Consider the following 19227-nt stretch of genomic DNA (forward strand, 5'->3'; position numbering starts at 1 on the left):
AAAAAAAAAAAAAAAAAAAAAAAAAAAAAAGACTAAAGGAAAAGAAAGTCGCAGTCGACATGATCCAATTAGTAAATGCCTAATTGAATTAGTGTCACCTCCGTCAGCCAATAGGAGAGTCCCCGGGCTGTGGGGCCGCGAAGCCCCTCCCTGGCCGCACATATATAAAGCAGCCAATGACAGCCTGCAAGTTTCCAAGTGGTCAACTTGACCCACACTCGGGCAGTCGAGAAGGGCAGAAAGGCTAGCGCTGGTGGGTGGATGGGGACAGAGATCTAAATCCTCTTCTTCCTGGGTGTGAGTGTGGAGGAGGACGGGGGTGCAGAGTGGCAAGAAGGACGGGAAGGGAAAAGGAGAGTGCTTTTCGGTCAATTTCCACCTCCTGCCTTCAAACTCAGTGAGCTTTCCTCGCGGAAAGGACGCTGGGTTCCCGGCGCGCGAGTGCGCGCCTTAGCGGCCCGCGTGCGGCCAGGTGGGTAGCCCCAGCACCGGAGGTAGGGGAAGTTACCTTCCCCTCGGAAGAGGGCGCTGGCTCCCCCATCCTGCCTTTATATTAAGGCCGCGGAAGGAGAGGAAGCAGCCAGCTGCCGTCTGCGCTTTGCAAAGCATGCAGTTAGGGGAGCAGCTCTTGGTGAGCTCGGTGAACCTGCCCGGCACGCACTTCTACCCGCTGGAGAGTGCGCGAGGCGGAGGCAGCGGGAGCGCAGGCCACCTCCCTGGCGCGGCCCCCTCGCCTCAGAGGCTGGACTTAGACAAAGCGCCCAAGAAGTTCCCTGGCAGCCTCTCGTGCGAGAGTGGGAGCGGGGAACCCACGGCCGCCAGCGCGGGGGCCCCCGCGGCCATGCTCAGTGACGCCGACGCCGGGGACGCCTTCGCCAGCGCCGCGGCAGCGGCCAAGCCCGGGCCCCCGGACGGCCGCAAGGGCTCCCCCTGCGGGGAGGAGGAGCTGCCCTCAGCCGCTGCCGCCGCCGCCGCCGCCGCAGCCGCCGCCGCCGCCGCCACCGCGCGCTACTCCATGGACAGCCTGAGCTCGGAGCGCTACTACCTCCAGTCCCCCGGGCCTCAGGGCTCCGAGCTGGCCGCGCCCTGCTCGCTCTTCCCCTACCAGGCGGCGGCAGGAGCGCCCCACGGATCCGTGTACCCTGCTCCCAACGGGGCGCGCTACCCCTACGGCTCCATGCTGCCCCCCGGCGGCTTCCCCGCGGCTGTGTGCCCACCTGGGAGGGCACAGTTCGGCCCGGGAGCCGGCGCGAGTAGCGGAGCGGGCGCGGGCGGCGGCGGCGGGGCAGGCGGCCCGGGGGCCTATCAGTACAGCCAGGGGGCTCCGCTCTATGGGCCGTACCCTGGGGCGGCAGCTGCGGGGTCCTGCGGAGGATTGGGGGCGTTGGGGGTTCCTGGTTCCGGCTTTCGTGCCCACGTCTACCTGTGCAACCGGCCTCTGTGGCTCAAATTCCACCGCCACCAAACCGAGATGATCATTACGAAACAGGGCAGGTGAGAGCAGCGCGGAGGGGCTCCGAGGTGAATGACAATTGAGTGACTGTGTGGTCCTGGGGAAGGCCGGGGGTGAGGGAGCTGTGCCCATTCGCTCCGCGATTTGTTGGGAGAGTGTTTTTCCGCGAGCATCTCCAATCCGGTGTCCCTCCCGGTCCGCGCACCGGTTTGTGCACGGTGCTAATGTTACAGCTGCCCCCCCCCCCCGCCCTCCTCCCCGTCACCCTCACCTGGACTGGCGAGAAGGAGGCGGAAATGGAAATTGGGAATTGTCCACAAAGCTGGATTTACTAGATCCGCCCGCTCGGCATACCGAGCTGGTCCCTGCATACCCGCGAGGAGCTGCGGGTGGGGAAAGGCGCAAAGGTTGGCTTCCTGAGCGCAGTAGATGGGCTCCCGCAGTTTTAGGCGCCAGAGTCTCCACGGGGCGCCTCGGGGAGATGGGCATCGGAGGGTTGGCTGGTGCGGGTAGTTGATTAGGCAGGCCCTGGAGCCAGACCTGGTGGGGTTCGGGACGTGAGAAAGTTCTGATACCCATCCAACTGCTAACAGTGGGTACGAATGGGAAATGTGAGGGGTGGGTGCTGGGAGAGGGGCGCTCAAGGGGAACTTTGAGCCTGACGAGTACCATTTAAAAATTTTAACACGAACAACTGAACCTTGTTCTCTGGTACTTAATCGTAGAAAAACGAATGATTTTTCACATCCTGGAAGAAAAATTAAGAACTTGAGTGGGGAGAGGGTGCAGTAGCACCTCAATTGGGGAAATGCTTACTTTGGGGCAAATTGTTTCAGAAAAGAGATGTTCCCAGAGTTGACAACTCAAGTATTTTGCAGAGTGAGGGGCCACTTTGTGGACCAGTGTTCTGTTCTTTCTGTAGGCTTTTCAGTTCCTACTCTGATCTACCCCAGGTGCCGGCAAACCTGGTCTGGTGCGGGCCTGCTCTCAGGCATCCGGATTTAAACCGCTTATCCTGCTTCTGTTCCCTCATTCAGGCGCATGTTTCCTTTCTTGAGCTTCAACATAAACGGACTCAATCCCACGGCCCACTACAACGTGTTTGTAGAGGTGGTGCTGGCGGACCCCAACCACTGGCGATTCCAGGGGGGCAAGTGGGTGACCTGCGGCAAAGCGGACAATAACATGCAGGGTGAGGAGAGAGGAGGCCCAGGCAGGGAGGGGCGGGCAGTGAACTCCTGACTCGGAAAACTCACATTTAAATCGAGCACTTGCCCCTCATCTGGGGCCTAGAGGTGTCAGTATGAGTTTCTTGGTGTTGATTGTTGGAATGGGGGAGAGAGGGAGAGAATTGCCAAGTCAGATTTCTTGCCTAGGAATATAAACTTTGGTACTGTAACCATGACCCTACTCTTCCCCACCCTCCCCCACCAATTCCTACTAAATTCTCCTGGGTGGAAAGGGCTCCCAACACTCCAGCCTTCCCTTGAGAAAGCCTTCCCCAAGGTTGAGTCCGCCCATAAAAACCCAACAACTTTCCATCAGATGTTGCCCTACCAGCTTTAGGAGGCCCCAAATTGACCTTCAAGAGACATCTCCTGGTGGCTCCTTTTATGTATTTTGAGGTAGCATTAAGATGACTGCCTTGTTCAAGGAGGGCCGGAAGCACAGGGGCCCTGGGAGGGCTGTCAGTGGAATCCCGGTGGAGAGCGAGCTCTGGGGAGACTTGTGCCTGAAGACTAACTCTTGAATCTATATGTAACAGACATCCCTCCCCTATGTCCATGTGTAATCAGCCCTATCTGCTTGGGTTTTGTGTTTTGTTTCATTTTCTCTTAGGCAACAAAATGTATGTTCACCCAGAGTCTCCTAATACTGGTTCCCACTGGATGAGACAGGAGATTTCCTTTGGGAAATTAAAACTCACCAATAACAAAGGCGCAAATAACAACAACACCCAGGTAGAGTGACAGAGGACGGGGTGGCTTCTGGCCATAGATTTCTTTTCCTAACAAGTTACCATACTCTTCGCTGTATTTGTAATATCTGCAGTTGTTTACCTGTTTGCTCACCTAGTTCTAACCTTTTTTTTTTTTTTTCTTTTGACCTTTCATTTTCACTAGACTTCAGTCAACAGTGAGTTGACTATTAGGAGAAGAAATACTAAAGTCTTTGGGGGACTTAGTAACTAAGAGGAAAGAGTGTTTGTCAAACACGCATAGCCAGCCAGCTAGGTTTTAAGTTGCAAAAGCAGCAATGAGAAGATCTTAAAAATGGCTATAGAAAAAGGTAACTGTCAGTGGGCGACAAGCAGGAGTCCCATTCCAAAACATGTAGTTTGTCAAGATTTACCTCTAAGAGACTTTATGGATTTGGCAGCTCTTTTTCTGTACCATTTCCAGATGATAGTGTTGCAGTCTTTACACAAGTACCAACCCCGACTGCACATTGTTGAGGTGACAGAGGATGGCGTGGAGGACCTGAACGAGCCCTCAAAGACTCAGACCTTTACCTTCTCTGAAACGCAGTTCATTGCAGTGACTGCCTACCAAAACACCGATGTGAGTGTCCCAAATGGCCCAAGAATCTCTACAGCTAGGTCCAGCGTGATAAAGCACTCAACAACTGACTGTTTTTCTCCCCTCTCTAGATAACTCAACTAAAGATTGATCATAACCCCTTTGCAAAAGGCTTCAGAGACAACTATGATTCGTAAGTACAGCTTTTCTTCATATTTGCATGGTCATCTTTGAACAGGACATACATAACCAGACACTTCCCAGAGAACATTCTAGGATGAGTCTTCACGTTTGTTTGGGATTTTCAGCTATTTTTATTTTTGCATTTTTTCCCCCTTTGGCTAATCTTGCTTTAGAATTTTCACGGAAGGGTTTGTTAATTTTTAAAGCAATGTTAAGGGCTGAAAAATGAGGAGCTATTTTTTTTAACATTTGAGTGGAGATTTGAAATTTTCGTAATCTGCATTTATATACCTTCCTTTTCATTTGATCCAACTTTTTTACCCTCTGAGGAATAGGTATTATTACTCCCCCTCTTTTATTATCATTATTATTATTTTTTTACATAAGAAAAACCTAAAACTAAGAGGATGTAATTTTCACAACATTAAACAGTAAAGCCCCACAAGGTCATTTACATGTGGGATTTCTAATACCACAGTCAGCATTCCTTCCCTGACATTGACAAAGGAGAGTGGCACTGTCCTTCAAGTTCTAGGACTTGCAAAGGTGGATTTTTCTATAGTTTAAATACTTAGTGCTTGGGAGGAAACTTTTTCCGTATGAGCCAAGCGTCGGGCTGAAATGGGCCAACGCATCTCCTACCTCCATCCCTCCACTCCAGCAGACCAGTGCTCCCAGTACAGCCCACTATGTGAGCCTTTTTGATTTCTGGGAGGTGGTTATTTGGTAACAACATTAGGGTTTTTTTTTTTTAAGTGTTTCTCTTTATATTGTAGCATGTACACCGCTTCAGAAAATGACAGGTTAACTCCATCTCCCACGGATTCTCCTAGATCCCATCAGATTGTCCCTGGAGGTCGGTACGGCGTTCAGTCCTTCTTCCCGGAGCCCTTTGTCAACACTTTACCTCAAGCCCGATATTATAATGGCGAGAGAACCGTGCCACAGACCAATGGGCTCCTTTCACCCCAACAGAACGAAGAGGTGGTCAACCCTCCCCAGCGGTGGCTTGTCACGCCTGTCCAGCAACCTGGGACCAACAAACTAGACATCGGTTCCTATGAGTCTGAATATACTTCCAGCACCTTGCTCCCATATGGTATTAAATCCTTGCCCCTCCAGACGTCCCACGCCCTGGGCTATTACCCTGACCCAACCTTCCCTGCCATGGCAGGGTGGGGAGGTCGAGGCTCTTACCAGAGGAAGATGGCTGCTGGACTCCCATGGACCTCCAGAACAAGCCCCACTGTGTTCTCTGAGGATCAGCTCTCCAAGGAGAAAGTCAAAGAAGAAATCAGCTCTTCTTGGATAGAGACCCCCCCTTCTATCAAGTCTTTGGATTCCAACGATTCGGGGGTGTACACCAGTGCTTGTAAGCGACGGCGGCTGTCTCCCAGCACCTCTAGTAATGAAAATTCTCCCTCCATAAAGTGTGAGGACGTTAACGCTGAAGAGTACAGTAAAGACACCTCAAAAGGCATGGGGGGGTATTATGCTTTTTACCCGACTCCCTAAAGAGTTATTTTAACTACGTCAAAATGAGCTAACTTTTTGCAGATGGACTTGGTGGTGTTTTTTGTTGTCTTCTTTGCCTAGGTTTGCCAAAAAGACGTTTGCATTCCACCTTGATGCATCCCGTTTTGTGCAATCCTCTAAAAGAAGGTGCCAAAGCTTTTTAATTGCTGCAGGTAACTGAAACAAGCCTCGCATTTTTTTGTTTTTTAAATAAAATTAATGAAGGACTTTAAAGCGTTTTAAAAATTCGAAGGTTATTCAAGGTTCTGGATTTATTTATTGGAGGCACTAAACATTCAGAGAATCGGGCTGTGAAGATTCGGAGTGCTGAGCGCTAGCCAATGAGTTGAAAGATCTGGTTCTCATTCCTATGTGTAAATCTGTAAGCAGAGAGAATCCCGGAGTGGCAAGGTGTTTTGCTTCTGGAAGAGAAGGGCTGGGCCTTAAGCTTCAACAGGGGACTTTTTGCTGTTACTTTCTGCTAGGGACAAAAGATAGCTAGGCCTGGGAGGTGAGAAAAACCTTACGTGAAGGTGCTGGCTTTACCTGACTTTGATTCCTCCTAGGCTTTCGAAGCAAGCCATGTTTGGCCCTAGTTCAGGACTGTGTCACAGGCTAGGCCTCTGCTGCGGGCTGGGGTGGCTAGTAGGACTCAGGAGAAGGGGGTGGGGAAGGGAGTGGCCAAAAAAGAAAATAAGAGAGAGAATTTTAAAGTGTACAGTTTTGTGTGTGCTTAGATACACTGTAGAACACCGTGGGATATATTGTACAAATAGTCTCCTTACGTGTCTGAGATGATGAAAATTGGTGCTTTGGCTTTGGCAAGAATTCACAGATCACCTGACAGCAGGGCTTGGGGGGGATAAGTTCTCTCATCATCCTGGATATTGGGGAATATTCTGTTTACTTCTTAGATAGTTAAGAATGTATTCAGCTACAATGTACTAACTTGAAACATGTGTAAGGAAAACTCCCCTATTTCACCCTCTTTCTTTGCCATCCCCACTACCCAGCTCGGTAATGTGAAGAAACTAAAACCTGATGCCACAGCTCCTATAGGCTTTTTAGAGATCTTGGATTTTTATGTACAGTCTTAGTCATTTTTAATAAATGTGGTTCATTAAGGGAACAGGCATAGCTCTGTCTTCTGTACTTGGAGTTGTAATCTTTGTTTTAAAGATCTTATTTTTCTTCCCTCTCCACTCTTCTCCAGCGTGAACAGTGTCCCCCCACCCCCACCCCCAGGTTCTAGAATCTGTAAGTGGACACTGTAGTCATGAGGGGGTGGGGTTGCTTTTGTTTATCTTCTTTTTTTCTTGAAGATGAATGGGTTTATTTCCTCACCCCACTGGGAAGTCTGGACAATGGGTATTGGGCCGGTGGGGGTGGGGGTGGGGGAGAGGGGAGGTTGCAGAGATGCAGGATTGCCTATGTTAGGCTTAACCCGGCCTGGAAAACCTCGGCCACCAGCTCTTGGATTCCGGGCCCTGTCTCGGCCCGTGACCACTTCGTTCTCTGGGCTTTTTCCTAGGCTTTCTTGGGGCCACCCGTCCCTGGACCCACGTGGGCTCCCCGGGAACCCCCGCGGCCCTTTGAGCGCCCACGAGTTACTGGTCCCTGCAGCGCGGCGGGAAGCGGGCCGCCCACAACTCAGCTTCTGCTCCAACCTGCGGCTTTTTTTCTACATGGAGCCCCCAAGCGCACCCGCCGCCGCGGGCTGCTCGCCTCGGTAGCTGCTGGCCGGGGCGCGTCGCGGGCGGCCAAACTCGGCCACGGACGCTGGGGACGCTGCGGCGGCGGCGGCGCGGGCGAGGGGCGGGCGCGACACTTAGAAATGAGGATTCCAGTCGTCCCGTGCAGCTCCACTCTGCAAACAGCGGCCGGGAGCCGTTCGCCCTGAGTCTAGCTCCGTTTATTTGGCTCTCCTTCCCCAGGAGGCCGAAGGCCACCCCATCCCCTGGCTGAGCCCTAGGCCCGCCGAAAAGTTAAACCCAGGAGTGGGGCGGAGGGCCCTTTGTCCCCCCCTGCCAGACGTCCCGCCAGGCTTATCTGCAGACGGCTTCTGGCCCAGCTTGCAAACCTTTCCAGCCCCTTCCTGACCCTCCCGGGGTAAAGGTCTGGCCGGGAGGGTCATTTTGCTAAACTGCGTGGCGCGGAAATGCAGTTGCTAAGAGGATTAGCTGCTGGGAGGCGAGCAATCAGCCGGGACCTCCTCCTCTTCCGCGCCCAATTAAGGCCGCTAGGAGCCTCTCCCCAGTTTCCCATTCCCTGTATCCTTCCTGGGCCCGAGCTCTTCCCGCGCCGCCCGTGACCTTGGGGGCCCCGACTCTAGCCCCAAGTCTATGACCGTGCCTCTTCAAAAAGCTTTGCCAAAGCCGCCTGGAATTTTACGACGCTAGAAGCGAAAGCTTGAAATCTGGTTTATGTGTATTTATTATGGATGACAGATTCAGACTCTGGCGGGAGGACTCGCAGCCCCCCTAACCTGGTCAGCGCCCCCCTCTCCCCCCAGGGACCATAACGTACTGGGAGCAGCGACAGGATTTCGAAACAGTGCTCTGCCCTCTAGAAAGCCCGGATAATGCTAATCACCGCCGGGATAAAGCAGACTCTGGTCCCAGTCTATTTCGAGTCCTGTATATTTTTGCACCGTACAGTAAAAAGAACCTGGTACTTGTGAAAAGTCCCTCACAGTGTTTAATAGAAACGTAAGTGGCTGAGTGGCCCCAATTAACACCTTGTGATAAGGCATTCCTAAGATGGAGTGTCAGACACCAAATTGTGAAGAGATGTATCTAATTAATCCTCCTAGGATGACACCGATAAACAAGCCTCTATTTAAATAATGATCAAGGGCTCGGCGCCCCGTTTGTTTACATTCTCTGCCAGGGTCCCCGCGTTTGCACCCGCTCAGGCGGCGTTCCCTGCGCAGGGTGGAGACCCCGGCTTGGGGGTCTGCAGCTCCGCCGGGATTCGCTTCACCTCCGTTCCTGCTCCAAACAAAAGCACACAGTAAAGCGAATAAACCGCAACGAAAGCCCAGAGGAAAACGAAGGGCAAAAAGAACCCGACTCTGAGTTGGAAAGGCTGTTGTTTGCCATTTTCCACGCTGTCCTTTACATAGCCTTTTTTTCGTTGTTCGAGTTTTCTTTTTTCTTTTTTAAGGCAAACGAAAAAAATAGCTCCCGCGTAGCTCCTGGACGTCTTCCCTGCTTTGGGAAGAACTCGGGGCGGGGCTTCCCTCCACTCCCCACCCCGCCCCGGCACAAGTTCGCTCCCCTTAGTCCCAGGATTCCTCCTCCTGGGTGCCGAAGCTGCGAATTGCTGGGACCTGGGGTAGCTGTCCTCGGGGTGGGCTGGGGAGCCGCCCACAGGGAAAGGCTGGAAGAGTACGAAAAGAAGTAGGCGATGGGAGAAGCTGCATACTAGCGCGCCAACTGTTAACTAGGGCCGGGGTTTGGAATCTGCAGCAGAGCATCTCCCAACTCCGTAATGGAGAGTTGGAAGCTCCCGATCAGCTTTTGGTCCTAGCGTCCTTCTTCGGACACCTTTGATTAACTTTAAACCTGGAGGTAAAGGCAAACTCGCAGTCTTCCCTTTCCTCTGCAGTCTCTTCCTTCTTTCTGAACCAAACAAGTGTGTGTGTGTGTGTGTGTGTGTGTCGGGGGGAGGGGGGTGATGATGCGATTCTGGTAAAAATTTGCAGGTGTCACGGAAAAGCACCGGAGTAAAAACGTTCCCGCATTCCCCTTGATTTTAATCGAAATTGAGCCTCCAGTAGGGACAGAAATTAGAATCACTCGTTTTCCACTCGCCTGGACGCTGGCTGCATCCTTCATTTTTTTCACGTTCGCGCCGCGATGTCCGCCACAAGGCTGCAGGCCGACTCCAAAAGTTGGGCTTTCACCTCGCGGAGATTTCGGCGTCACCAGGAGGCCCTTTTTAAAGACAATTTGCAAAACTGTGAGCCCGATTGAGTCCCCTTCTATGAAATCCCCATCTCCTCCGTGCCCCATCCCTCAAGTTTTTTAGGCTTTCGAGTACGCGAGCTCCGGCCCGGGTGGATTCGAACCCGCGCAATCGGTCCACCTGCGCCTATCCTCTTCTGGGTAGAGGACGAAGCCTGCGCCCAGCGCACACCCTTGGGGTTCCCGCCCGCCTGAGACTGAATACCGCCTGATGTTACGAACATTTTTTTTTTTAACAAGACGGGGAGGCTGACCTTGAGGGCCACTGAATTTCCCCTTTTCACGGCTTAAAGGAAAAGTAAACTTTCTCTCCTGGAGGTCCATTTACCCCATACCCTTTTCTCCTTCGACCCTAGTAGTCCTTTGCGCTTCGCCAAAGAAGAGCGTCGAGTTCCCCAGGGGAAGGATTTAGCAGAGCCACCTACGGAGCAGGCCCTCAGCAATGGTCCCCCAAGTTTCCGGGCTTCTGAGGGATCCCTGACCAACCCCGAAGCGCAAGTCACTGCTTATTTTAGGCAGCAAGATGTGCATCCTCCACTTTAATCTCCCCACCTTCGGGTCTCCTTAAAAAGCCCTAAACTTGCTTCTCTAAGCTTGTGGAGGCAGCAGGACTCGCGCAGCAACTTCTGTAACTTTAGGCTCGGCTCAGCTTTCCGCGCAGTGTCGGAGCGCCTTGCCCTTGGCCTTGGGTCTCCGGGCAGTTTCCGCGCCCGGCGCGGTTGTCCGCTGGGCAGCGAGCAGCCTTCGCCATCTGGTGGCCACGGCGAGTATCGGCCCAGCCGCCCAGGACTTCCACTCCCGAAGTCGCTGTTTTGTCAGGTCCTGGAGCGTTCTGTAAACAATTACTTTCTTTATTCCACTCCCACTCTTCCCTTTTCAAGCTTCTTGGTGTGGGGGGAGGAGCCCAGAATGTGGAATTTCTAAGACTCTACGTTCTAGTTCTGGCCCGTGGCTTCAAGGCAGCAATTGCCCTGGGCTTCCTTGAGCTTCATTCATTTCTGCGAAGTGGCACAACAGCGACCTCGCCCAGTAGTACCCAGGAGGAAGAAATGAGATTGTAAATGAACTGCTTTGTAAACTGTTGCGTAGCTCCAAGTCTTAGTAGGCATTATTAATTACTGATTTTATACATGATATGTGATGGTAAACTCAAATGCATTGGCAAATGAAAGATCTTTATTTGCCCAAAAAATTACGGAAAATTTCAAACATACATCAAAGTAAAAGGAGCAGTGGACCCTCATTTATCTTCCAGCTACAACAATCATCAGCTCATGGCTGCTCTTGTTTCCTCCTATAACCCCCCACCTCATTCACAAATCCCAGCAATCCTGACATCTAATCCAGAATTATTTCCATACTTAGCCCTAAAACGTAAGGATTCTTCAAAATATATATATATACAGTCATAATTTATCACACCTACAGAATTAACAATAACTTCTTAATATCGTGAAATATCCAAGCATGTTTCCCTTATTGTCTCAAAGTTTTTGTTTTTGTTCTTCTGGTTTTGTTTTGTTTTTTTTTATAGTTGGTTCATTTGAGTCAGGATCCAAACAAGTCCCACATATCTGGTTGATGTGTCACTTAATTCTCTCATTCAAGACATCTTCCCCTTGTTCTCCTCTTTTATTTTTTCCTTACAATATATTGCAGAAGTCTGAGCATTCATTCTGTCTAATTTTCCAGGTTCCCACCTGCCCGAAACTGAATACCACCTGAAGTTAGGAACATTTTTTTTTTTTTTAACAAGACGGGGACGCTGACCTTGAGGGCCACTGAATTTTCCCTTTTAACGGCTTAAAGGAAAAGTAAACTTTCTCTCCTGGAGGTCCATTTACCCCATACCCTTTTCTCCTTGGTCTGGATTTTGCTGGTTGTATCCCCATGGTGATAACCCGATCCTCTGACCCTTATATTTCCAGTAAAGTGATAATTACATATAGAAACTGATCTAATTCAAGTTCTATATTTTGGCAACAATATTTCATGGGTAATAATATTCCATCAGGAGGTTCGTGATGTCTGGCTAGTCTCTCCTTGGGGCATGCCGTTGCCCATTGATGATTGTCCACTAGATCCATTATTTCATTAAGGGTTTCACAAAGTAAATAAATTCCAGTACATCTGTTATTATCAGTTACATATACATGAGAAAGTTTAACTTAATGACACTTTTTTTAACATATATTTTCCTCATATTTTGGGATATAATTGACATATAATATTGTGTAAGTTTAAGGGGTACAACCTAATAATTTAATACATGTATATTTTGTGAAATGATTATCACAATAAGGTTAGTTAACACTTCCATCACATCAAGTAATAACCACTTGTTTGTATGTGCTGAGAACATCTAAGATCTACTCTCTTAGCCACTTTCAAGTATGTAATACAGTATTGTTAACTGTGGTTAACATGCTGCCATATTAGATCCTCAGGACTTACTCATCTTATAACTGGACACTTCAGAATCTTCCACCATTTGACCAACATCTCCTCATTTTCCTTATGCTCCTGCCACCAGCGCTTGGCAAACAACATTTTATTCTCTATTTCTATGTTTGGCTTGTTTAGATTTCACATATAAGTGAGATCATACAATATTTGTCTTTGTCTGACTTATTTCACTTAAGATAACACCCTCTAGGTCAATCCATGTTGTCATAGAAGGCAAGATTTTCTTCTTTCTTAAATATATATATATATATATGTCAGTTTTTAGTATCCATTCATCTATCAATGTACACGTAGGTTATTTCCGTGTTTTAGCTATTGTGAATGATACTGCAATGAACATGGGGGTGCAAGTATCTCTTCAGGACAGTGATTCTCAATGACACTTTGAATGTGATAAATGGAGTAAACCAAAAAGCCGAGATCTCTGGTCTTTCTGTATCATCACAAGAAAACAACTATGGCCCTCTGGGGAACATGGGCCATAGAAAATTGAATGAGAAAGTGGACAAAGTGCATGAATTGGTAAGATTTAGCAGATGATACACATTTATTGAAACAGTTTGCTACACACAAATTGCTAAGAAATCACATGAAACCAGTGCATAACAAAGTGATAAAATATGTTTCTATTTGCTTTTGTGCTCCCAGAATAAATTATCAATCTCCTAATCCCCTTACAGGTATGGTTCAAGAATTGATAAGGTGAAGCATCATATGCAGATCGTAAGTGATAAAAAGGACTATCGAATAATTTGATGGTTGTTCTAGGGAGGTAATGATTTCATCCATGACAAGTAAAGAGAAGTGATTCCTACCACTTAGTTTGGAGTGTAAGGAAGGTTTGAGGAGGAGATCTAAAGAAGGGAAGAGTCGGGGAGAGTCGTGGGACTGCCAGGGTACTACCCACAATTCACAGCCCAGAACTTCTGAAACTAAGGTGGAATCGGTGACTGAGAATATCATAGTGATTCTAAAAAGATCAAGGGTAGATTTTAACATGTAGATGCTGTTGCTATGATCCTACCCCCTTCCCCATCCCAGATACAGAATTGGAGCCTATTCCATGGGCCACCAGGAAGGCTATATCACTCTGTCTGTGATTGTCCCCATTTCTTTTTGTAATGTCCAATTTTAATGCCCTGAGAACATGGACTTCTGTTAAATAGGACTTCTTCCTAAGTCCCCAAACCAATCATCAGTCCCTGAGTCACTAAACCGGAGAGCGGGGAGGCACCTCGGACCCTGCTCTGGCTCCATCCCTCCCACATCACACAGAGGCAGAGCCGAGAGCCACAGTGTTCCCGGGTGGGCCACGACCCCTGAGGACTCCATTAGCTCTGCAGCATACCATGAGTTGGGCCCTATGCTTTAAACAAAACATTTCAGGGGCCTGTAAAATAGTCATGAAAACATTACATTCTAAAGCATAGTTTTTATTATTGTTTTTGTTGCTTTTCAGGGAATGAACAAGATTTAAGATCTAAATGGATCAATAATTAATAATTAATCTTCTGCTTCTTTATTTTTTTCTAAGGGGCACTTGGGTGGCACAGTTGGTTAAGCATCGACTCTTGGGTGGCTCAGGTCATGATCTCAGTGTCCTGGGATCAAGCCCCGGGTCAGGTTCCATGCTCAGTGTGGAGTCTGCTTCTCTTCCTCCCCATCCGCCCCCTCCTGCTCGTGCTGTGTTTCTCTCTCTAAAATAAATAAATAAATCTTAAAAAAAAAAAATCTAAGCCTGTCATGAAGTTATGTCTATTTCTTCTTGCACTTTGACCTATACTCAGCTCTGGAGTAGTGAATCCACAGAACATATGTCTTGTATCCTACATCTTTGCTGGTATTCTTAATCTTGACAAGCAGGTTTTATCTTTATCTTATAAATCTAAAATCCAAGAACATTCTTCGGCATTTTACTTCTTCCAGGATTCCAGCTTTTTCCTGTGCAAAAAAAAAAGGTGATTGTTGATCTAATGAATCAACTAATTAGACAATGCTCATCACTAAATATTTAGAAGGCTGCAGATAGAGACCACATAGCTGCAGAAGAAAAGCACAGAGAAACATGAATTGAGGTAGTGCACAAAAATTCATGTGCATGCCTGTTTCCACATACATGAGGGTGTATTTGTGCTCCAGAGCAGAATATCATTAAGCTGAGATTACAGAATATAAAATATGATTAGAATAGAATGGTATGGTGATATCTAATATTTCCTTTAGGGACTCTTCTGCTCAGAGCTGTCAAAACAGATTGTGTAAATAGACTAGACTGAGGGATGTGATCCTAGTCATATTGATGAAACATTCTTCTGAAAGACAGAACATAAACAGAAGAGAATCTCTAGGAATACAATTAAAACTTAATCTGGAGGTGGACGCCTTAAGTAACTCCTTCCCACTACTCTGTCCCTGTCAGCAAAAAGAATTTAGCTTGTCACCGAGGAAGAAATGTTCCTGCAGGAGTCTCTATAATCAGGGCAATAATATCCATTAAGTATTCCATTGGTTTCTCTATGTTTCCTAGCCCCCTTGTACTTAGGCAGGGTCACTGGAACCCAGAGAGAGAGAACAGTGTGATAAGGCCACTTGCCAAAAGCTGCAGCCTTTCAAAGAAGGACTTGACCAACCTGTAGTAAGCTAGCAAAGAGGAAGCCAGACTCTCATCCTGCCTCCTCCCACACTGATCCCTTGCCAATGTCCCGATAGGCTGACCCCAGTGAGAAGCCAGAAAGCCAGGAAATCTTTTGACGCACTTATAGAGGTCAACCTCCTGGACACAGGAAGGGATGGAGAAGAATGGAGAGTGAAATTGGGGGCAATGAAGAAGATGTGCAGCCCAGGTCTTACCCCCATCAATTCACCCCCAAAGCCTTGACTGCTAGAAGTTAGACTTCTAAATACACTACAGTTGATTTGAGATAGTTCCAGAAAAGATGTTTCAAGAATAGCTGGAAATCTGGATTTTTATATGAAATTTTTCATTATTTTTCAGGATTGACAACTTATTTGTAAACACCAAACACTCTTGAGAAAGATTCAGCTATGGAACAGCTAGCTTTTGCCCCCTAATCTAGATTTAATTCTAACTGAATCTCAAAAATGTCAAAAGCAGGGCTTCTGCTTCAAGACAAAATGGAGTAACAAGGATATGATTTATTCTTATGCCTGGGAAAATTTTTTTTAACTAAAATCAGACAAAATATAAAAAAAAAAAAATGGCTTCCAAGACATTGAACATCAGGCAATGTAGAATAAGCATTTGTTAAAGAAAAGAAACAAATGAGGAGAGCCCTAACGTTGCTCCAATTTACTGCCTGAAGAGCTTCCAAACTGCAGTTCAGGGTTCGGCTGGGGGCTCAGACAAAGCCCAGCAGTCTCCTGGAGTTGAGGAAACAGAGTTGTGAGGCTGAGAGCCCAAGATGGCTAGAGTTCTCAGGGCAGAGTTCCAGAGAGGAGAATGCTACACAAAGAAACACCCAAGAACTGAGTTGGGTTCCTCTGAACTCTCAGAGTGCTGATCAGAACATGCATGTGAAGAAACTACCTAAAGCCCAGGGAAAAAATCACCCAAGAGGATTAGGCAGGGTTTCTTAACCTCAACACTCTTTTGGGACAGATACTTCTTTCTTTAGGGGCTGCATTATAGGATGTTTAATGACATCCTGGCTTTTCCCAACTAGATGTCAGCAAAAACAACCCCCATCTTCTGAGTTGTGAAAACCAAAAGTCTCCAGACACTGCCAAATATCTTTGTAGGGCAGTATTGCCCCCAGCTGAGAATAACTGGCCCCCAGCATTCCCTCTGACTAGGGTATTTCCTGTTCCCACTAGCTGGAGTACAAAACTTCATGATTCATGAGGTATTGGGAAGACTACTCAAAAGGGTCCTGTCTCAGGGGTGGGCTAAACTAGCCCTAGGCTAAATGCTGCTTCAGTCTCATCTAATACAACCAAAAAGTAAAAGTTGAAACTTAACTACATCCCAGAAGAAAGCTCAACTATATTTATAGTAATAAAAAATAACAACCAGCACATAATAAGAAAAAATTAAAAATTTGTGGCATCCAATCAAAACTACCAGACATACAAAGGAGCAGAAAAATATGACCCAGAAAGAGGAAAAAAATATTAAAACCAACACAAAATGACACAGATGATAGAATTACTAGACAAGAATAATAGTTATTATAATTATATTCCATATGTTCAAGAAGCTAAAAAAGAATGAATCGTTGAACACTACATCAAAAACTAATGATGTACTATATGTTGGCTAATTGAATGTAATAATAATAAAAAAAGAGTCTGATATCCAGAATATACAAAGAAAACTTACAACTCAATAATAAAAAAGATAAATAACTCAATTTTAAAATAGTCAAGATTTGAAAAGACATTTTTCAAAAAAAAGTAAAAAAGCATTTGTATCTGAAAATAAGATATCAAAGTGATATCTACACCCTCATGTTCATTGTAGCATTATTCACAATAGCCAAGATATGGAAACAACCTAAGTGTCCATTAACAAAAAAATGAATAAACAAGGTATCACACACACAGAGAGAGAGAGAGAGAGAGAGAGACTGGAATATTATTCTGCTGTGAGAAAAAAGGAAATCCTGCCATTTGTGACAACAAGGATGGACCTGGAAGACATTATGCTAAATGAAATAAGCCAGACAGAGAAAGACAAATACTGCATGATATCACTTAAATGTGGAATTTAAAAAAAGAAAGAAAGAGAGAAAGAGAAGAAAGAAAAGAAAAGAAAAGAAAAGAAAAAGTCAATCTCATAGAATCAGAGAGTAAAAGGGGGTTGCCCGAGGCTGGCAGGTAAGGGGAATAGAAAGAGGTTTATAAAAGGATACAAACTTTCAGCTGTAAGATGAATAAGTTCTGAGCATCAAATGTAAAACATGGTGACTATAGCTGATAATGCTGTATTGTATAATTAAAATTTGCTAAGAGAGTAGAACTTAAATGTTCTCACACACATCCAACGGTGATGGAAATGCTAACTAACTTGATGGCAGTGCGTTCTTTCACAATGTACATGAACATCAAATCACCACAATGCATACTTTAAATATCTTATAATTTTATATGTCAACTATACCTCAATAAAACTGAAATTTTAAAAAATACCAAAAAAAAAAAAAAAAGGGAATAGAGCTTTAGTGAGCTGTGGAAAATTTCAAACAACCTCATTTACATGTAATTGCAGTACACAAAAGAGAATGGCACAGAAAAAATAAGAAAAACTGGTCAAAAATTTTCAATTTCAATGAAAATTATAAATACACCAATCCAAATAGCTCAATGAAGCCAATCCACAAGAAACATGAAGAAAACAACAAAAAGGCTCATGTTAATCAAATTGCTTAAAACTGGTGATAACAAGGAAAATGCAAAAGTCGCTGGGAGGGAAAAATAATACATTACGTACAAAGGAACAAAAATTAGAATGACAGCAGACAATAAGTATACTAGATGACAGTGAAACATCTTTAGGGTACAGAAAGAATAAAACCATTAACCTAGAATTCTATACCAAATGAAAATAGCTTTCAAAAACAAAGGTGACATGAAAAGTTTTTCAGACACACGGAAGCTGAGAGAATTCATCACTAGCAGACCTGCACTATAAGAAATGTTGAAAGAAATGCTTCAGGGGGCGCCTGGGTGGTTCAGTTGGTTAAGAGTCTGCCTTCCTCTTGGGTCACGATCCTGGGGTCCTGGGATCAAGCCCCTCATTGGGCTCCCTGCTCAGTGGGAAGTCTGCTTTTCCCTCTCCCTCTGTCTGCTGTTCTGCCTGCTTGTGCTCTCTGCTCTCTGTCAAATAAATAAATAAATAATCTTAAAAGGAAAAAAAAAGAAAGAAATGCTTTGGGTAGAAGGAAAATGATACCAGAGGGAAATCTGGGATCTACGTAAAGGAATTAAGAGCCTTGGGAATGGTAACTACCTGGGTAAATATAAAAGACTTGTTTTCTTATTTTCAAAGGCTTTTTAAAAGAAAATCAACTGTTTAAAGTGAAAATAAGATATTGCTATATTTATAACGTATAAAGAAGTAAAATATATGATTATAGCACAAAAGCTAGGAGGAGAGAAATGGAAGTATATTATTTTTTTTAAAGATTTTATTTATTTGACAGAGAGAGAGAGACAGCGAGAGAGGGAACACAAGCAGGGGGAGTGGGAGAGGGAGAAGCAGGCTTCCCGCTGGGCAGGGAGCCTGATGCGAGGCTCGATCCCAGGACCCTGAGATCATGACCTGAGCTGAAGGCAGACGCTTAACCGACTGAGCCACCCAGGCGCCCCTGGAAGTATATTATTATGAATTCTTACTCTGTATAAGTGGTATAGTATCACTTGAAGTTAAACTGTGATAAGTTAAAGATGTTTACTAAAAATCCTAAAGCAACCATTAAAATAACACAATAAAGAATTACAGCTAATAAGCCAACAAAGGAGATAAAATGGAGTCATAAAAAGTATTTCATTAATCCAAAGAAGGCACAAAAAGCAGAAAAAGGAAACAAAGAACAGATTGGACAAATAGAAAACAACAAAGTGGTAAATTTAAATCCAAAATATCAGTAATCACATTAAATATAAATGGTTTAACCACACCAATTAAAATTCAGAGATTGTCATCTTAGATTAAAAAGCAGGACATAGGGATGCCTGGATGACTCAACCGGTTAAGCGTCTGCCTTTGATTCAGGTTGTGATCCTGGGTCCTGGGATTGAGCCCCGCGTCGGGCTCCTTGCTCAGTGGGGAGCCTGCTTCTCCCTCTGCCTGCTGCTTCCCCTGCTTGTGCTCTCTCTCTCTCTGACAAATAAATAAATAAAATCTTTTTAAAATAAATAAATAAATAAAATGCAGGACATAACTATATGCTGCCTATAAGATGCTCACTTTAAATATAAAGACATACACAGGTTAAAAAAATTTTTAAAGATTTTATGTATTTATTTGAGAGACAGAGTGAGTGAGAGATTTATTATAAAACCTAACTAACCAATACAGTATATATATATATATATATATATTTGTCTAGCTAGCTGGCTAGATAGATAGATAGATATATCTAGCTAGACAAATAGACCAGTG

The 19227-nt window shown here is 45.9% G+C and overlaps 1 protein-coding gene across 2 annotated transcripts; it reads left to right on the forward strand.

The window, feature by feature from the left end:
• Positions 1-339: 339 nt before the first annotated feature.
• Positions 340-6708, forward strand: EOMES (eomesodermin). 2 transcript variants are annotated; one of them, XM_034989103.1, is made up of 6 exons: positions 340-1494; positions 2491-2645; positions 3293-3414; positions 3856-4014; positions 4104-4165; positions 4932-6708. In XM_034989103.1, the coding sequence occupies exons 1-6, from the start codon at positions 608-610 to the stop codon at positions 5668-5670; spliced, it is 2124 nt and encodes a 707-aa protein (XP_034844994.1). In that variant the 5' UTR covers positions 340-607; the 3' UTR covers positions 5671-6708. The 2 variants fall into 2 exon arrangements, with proteins under 2 accessions (XP_034844994.1, XP_034845003.1); XM_034989112.1 differs by having other exon boundaries at positions 4989-6708.
• Positions 6709-19227: the final 12519 nt, after the last annotated feature.

This window comes from Mirounga leonina, unplaced genomic scaffold (genome assembly GCF_011800145.1).
Source record: "Mirounga leonina isolate KUSES-001 unplaced genomic scaffold, KU_Mleo_1.0 Mir_115, whole genome shotgun sequence".
NCBI lineage: Eukaryota > Metazoa > Chordata > Mammalia > Carnivora > Phocidae > Mirounga > Mirounga leonina.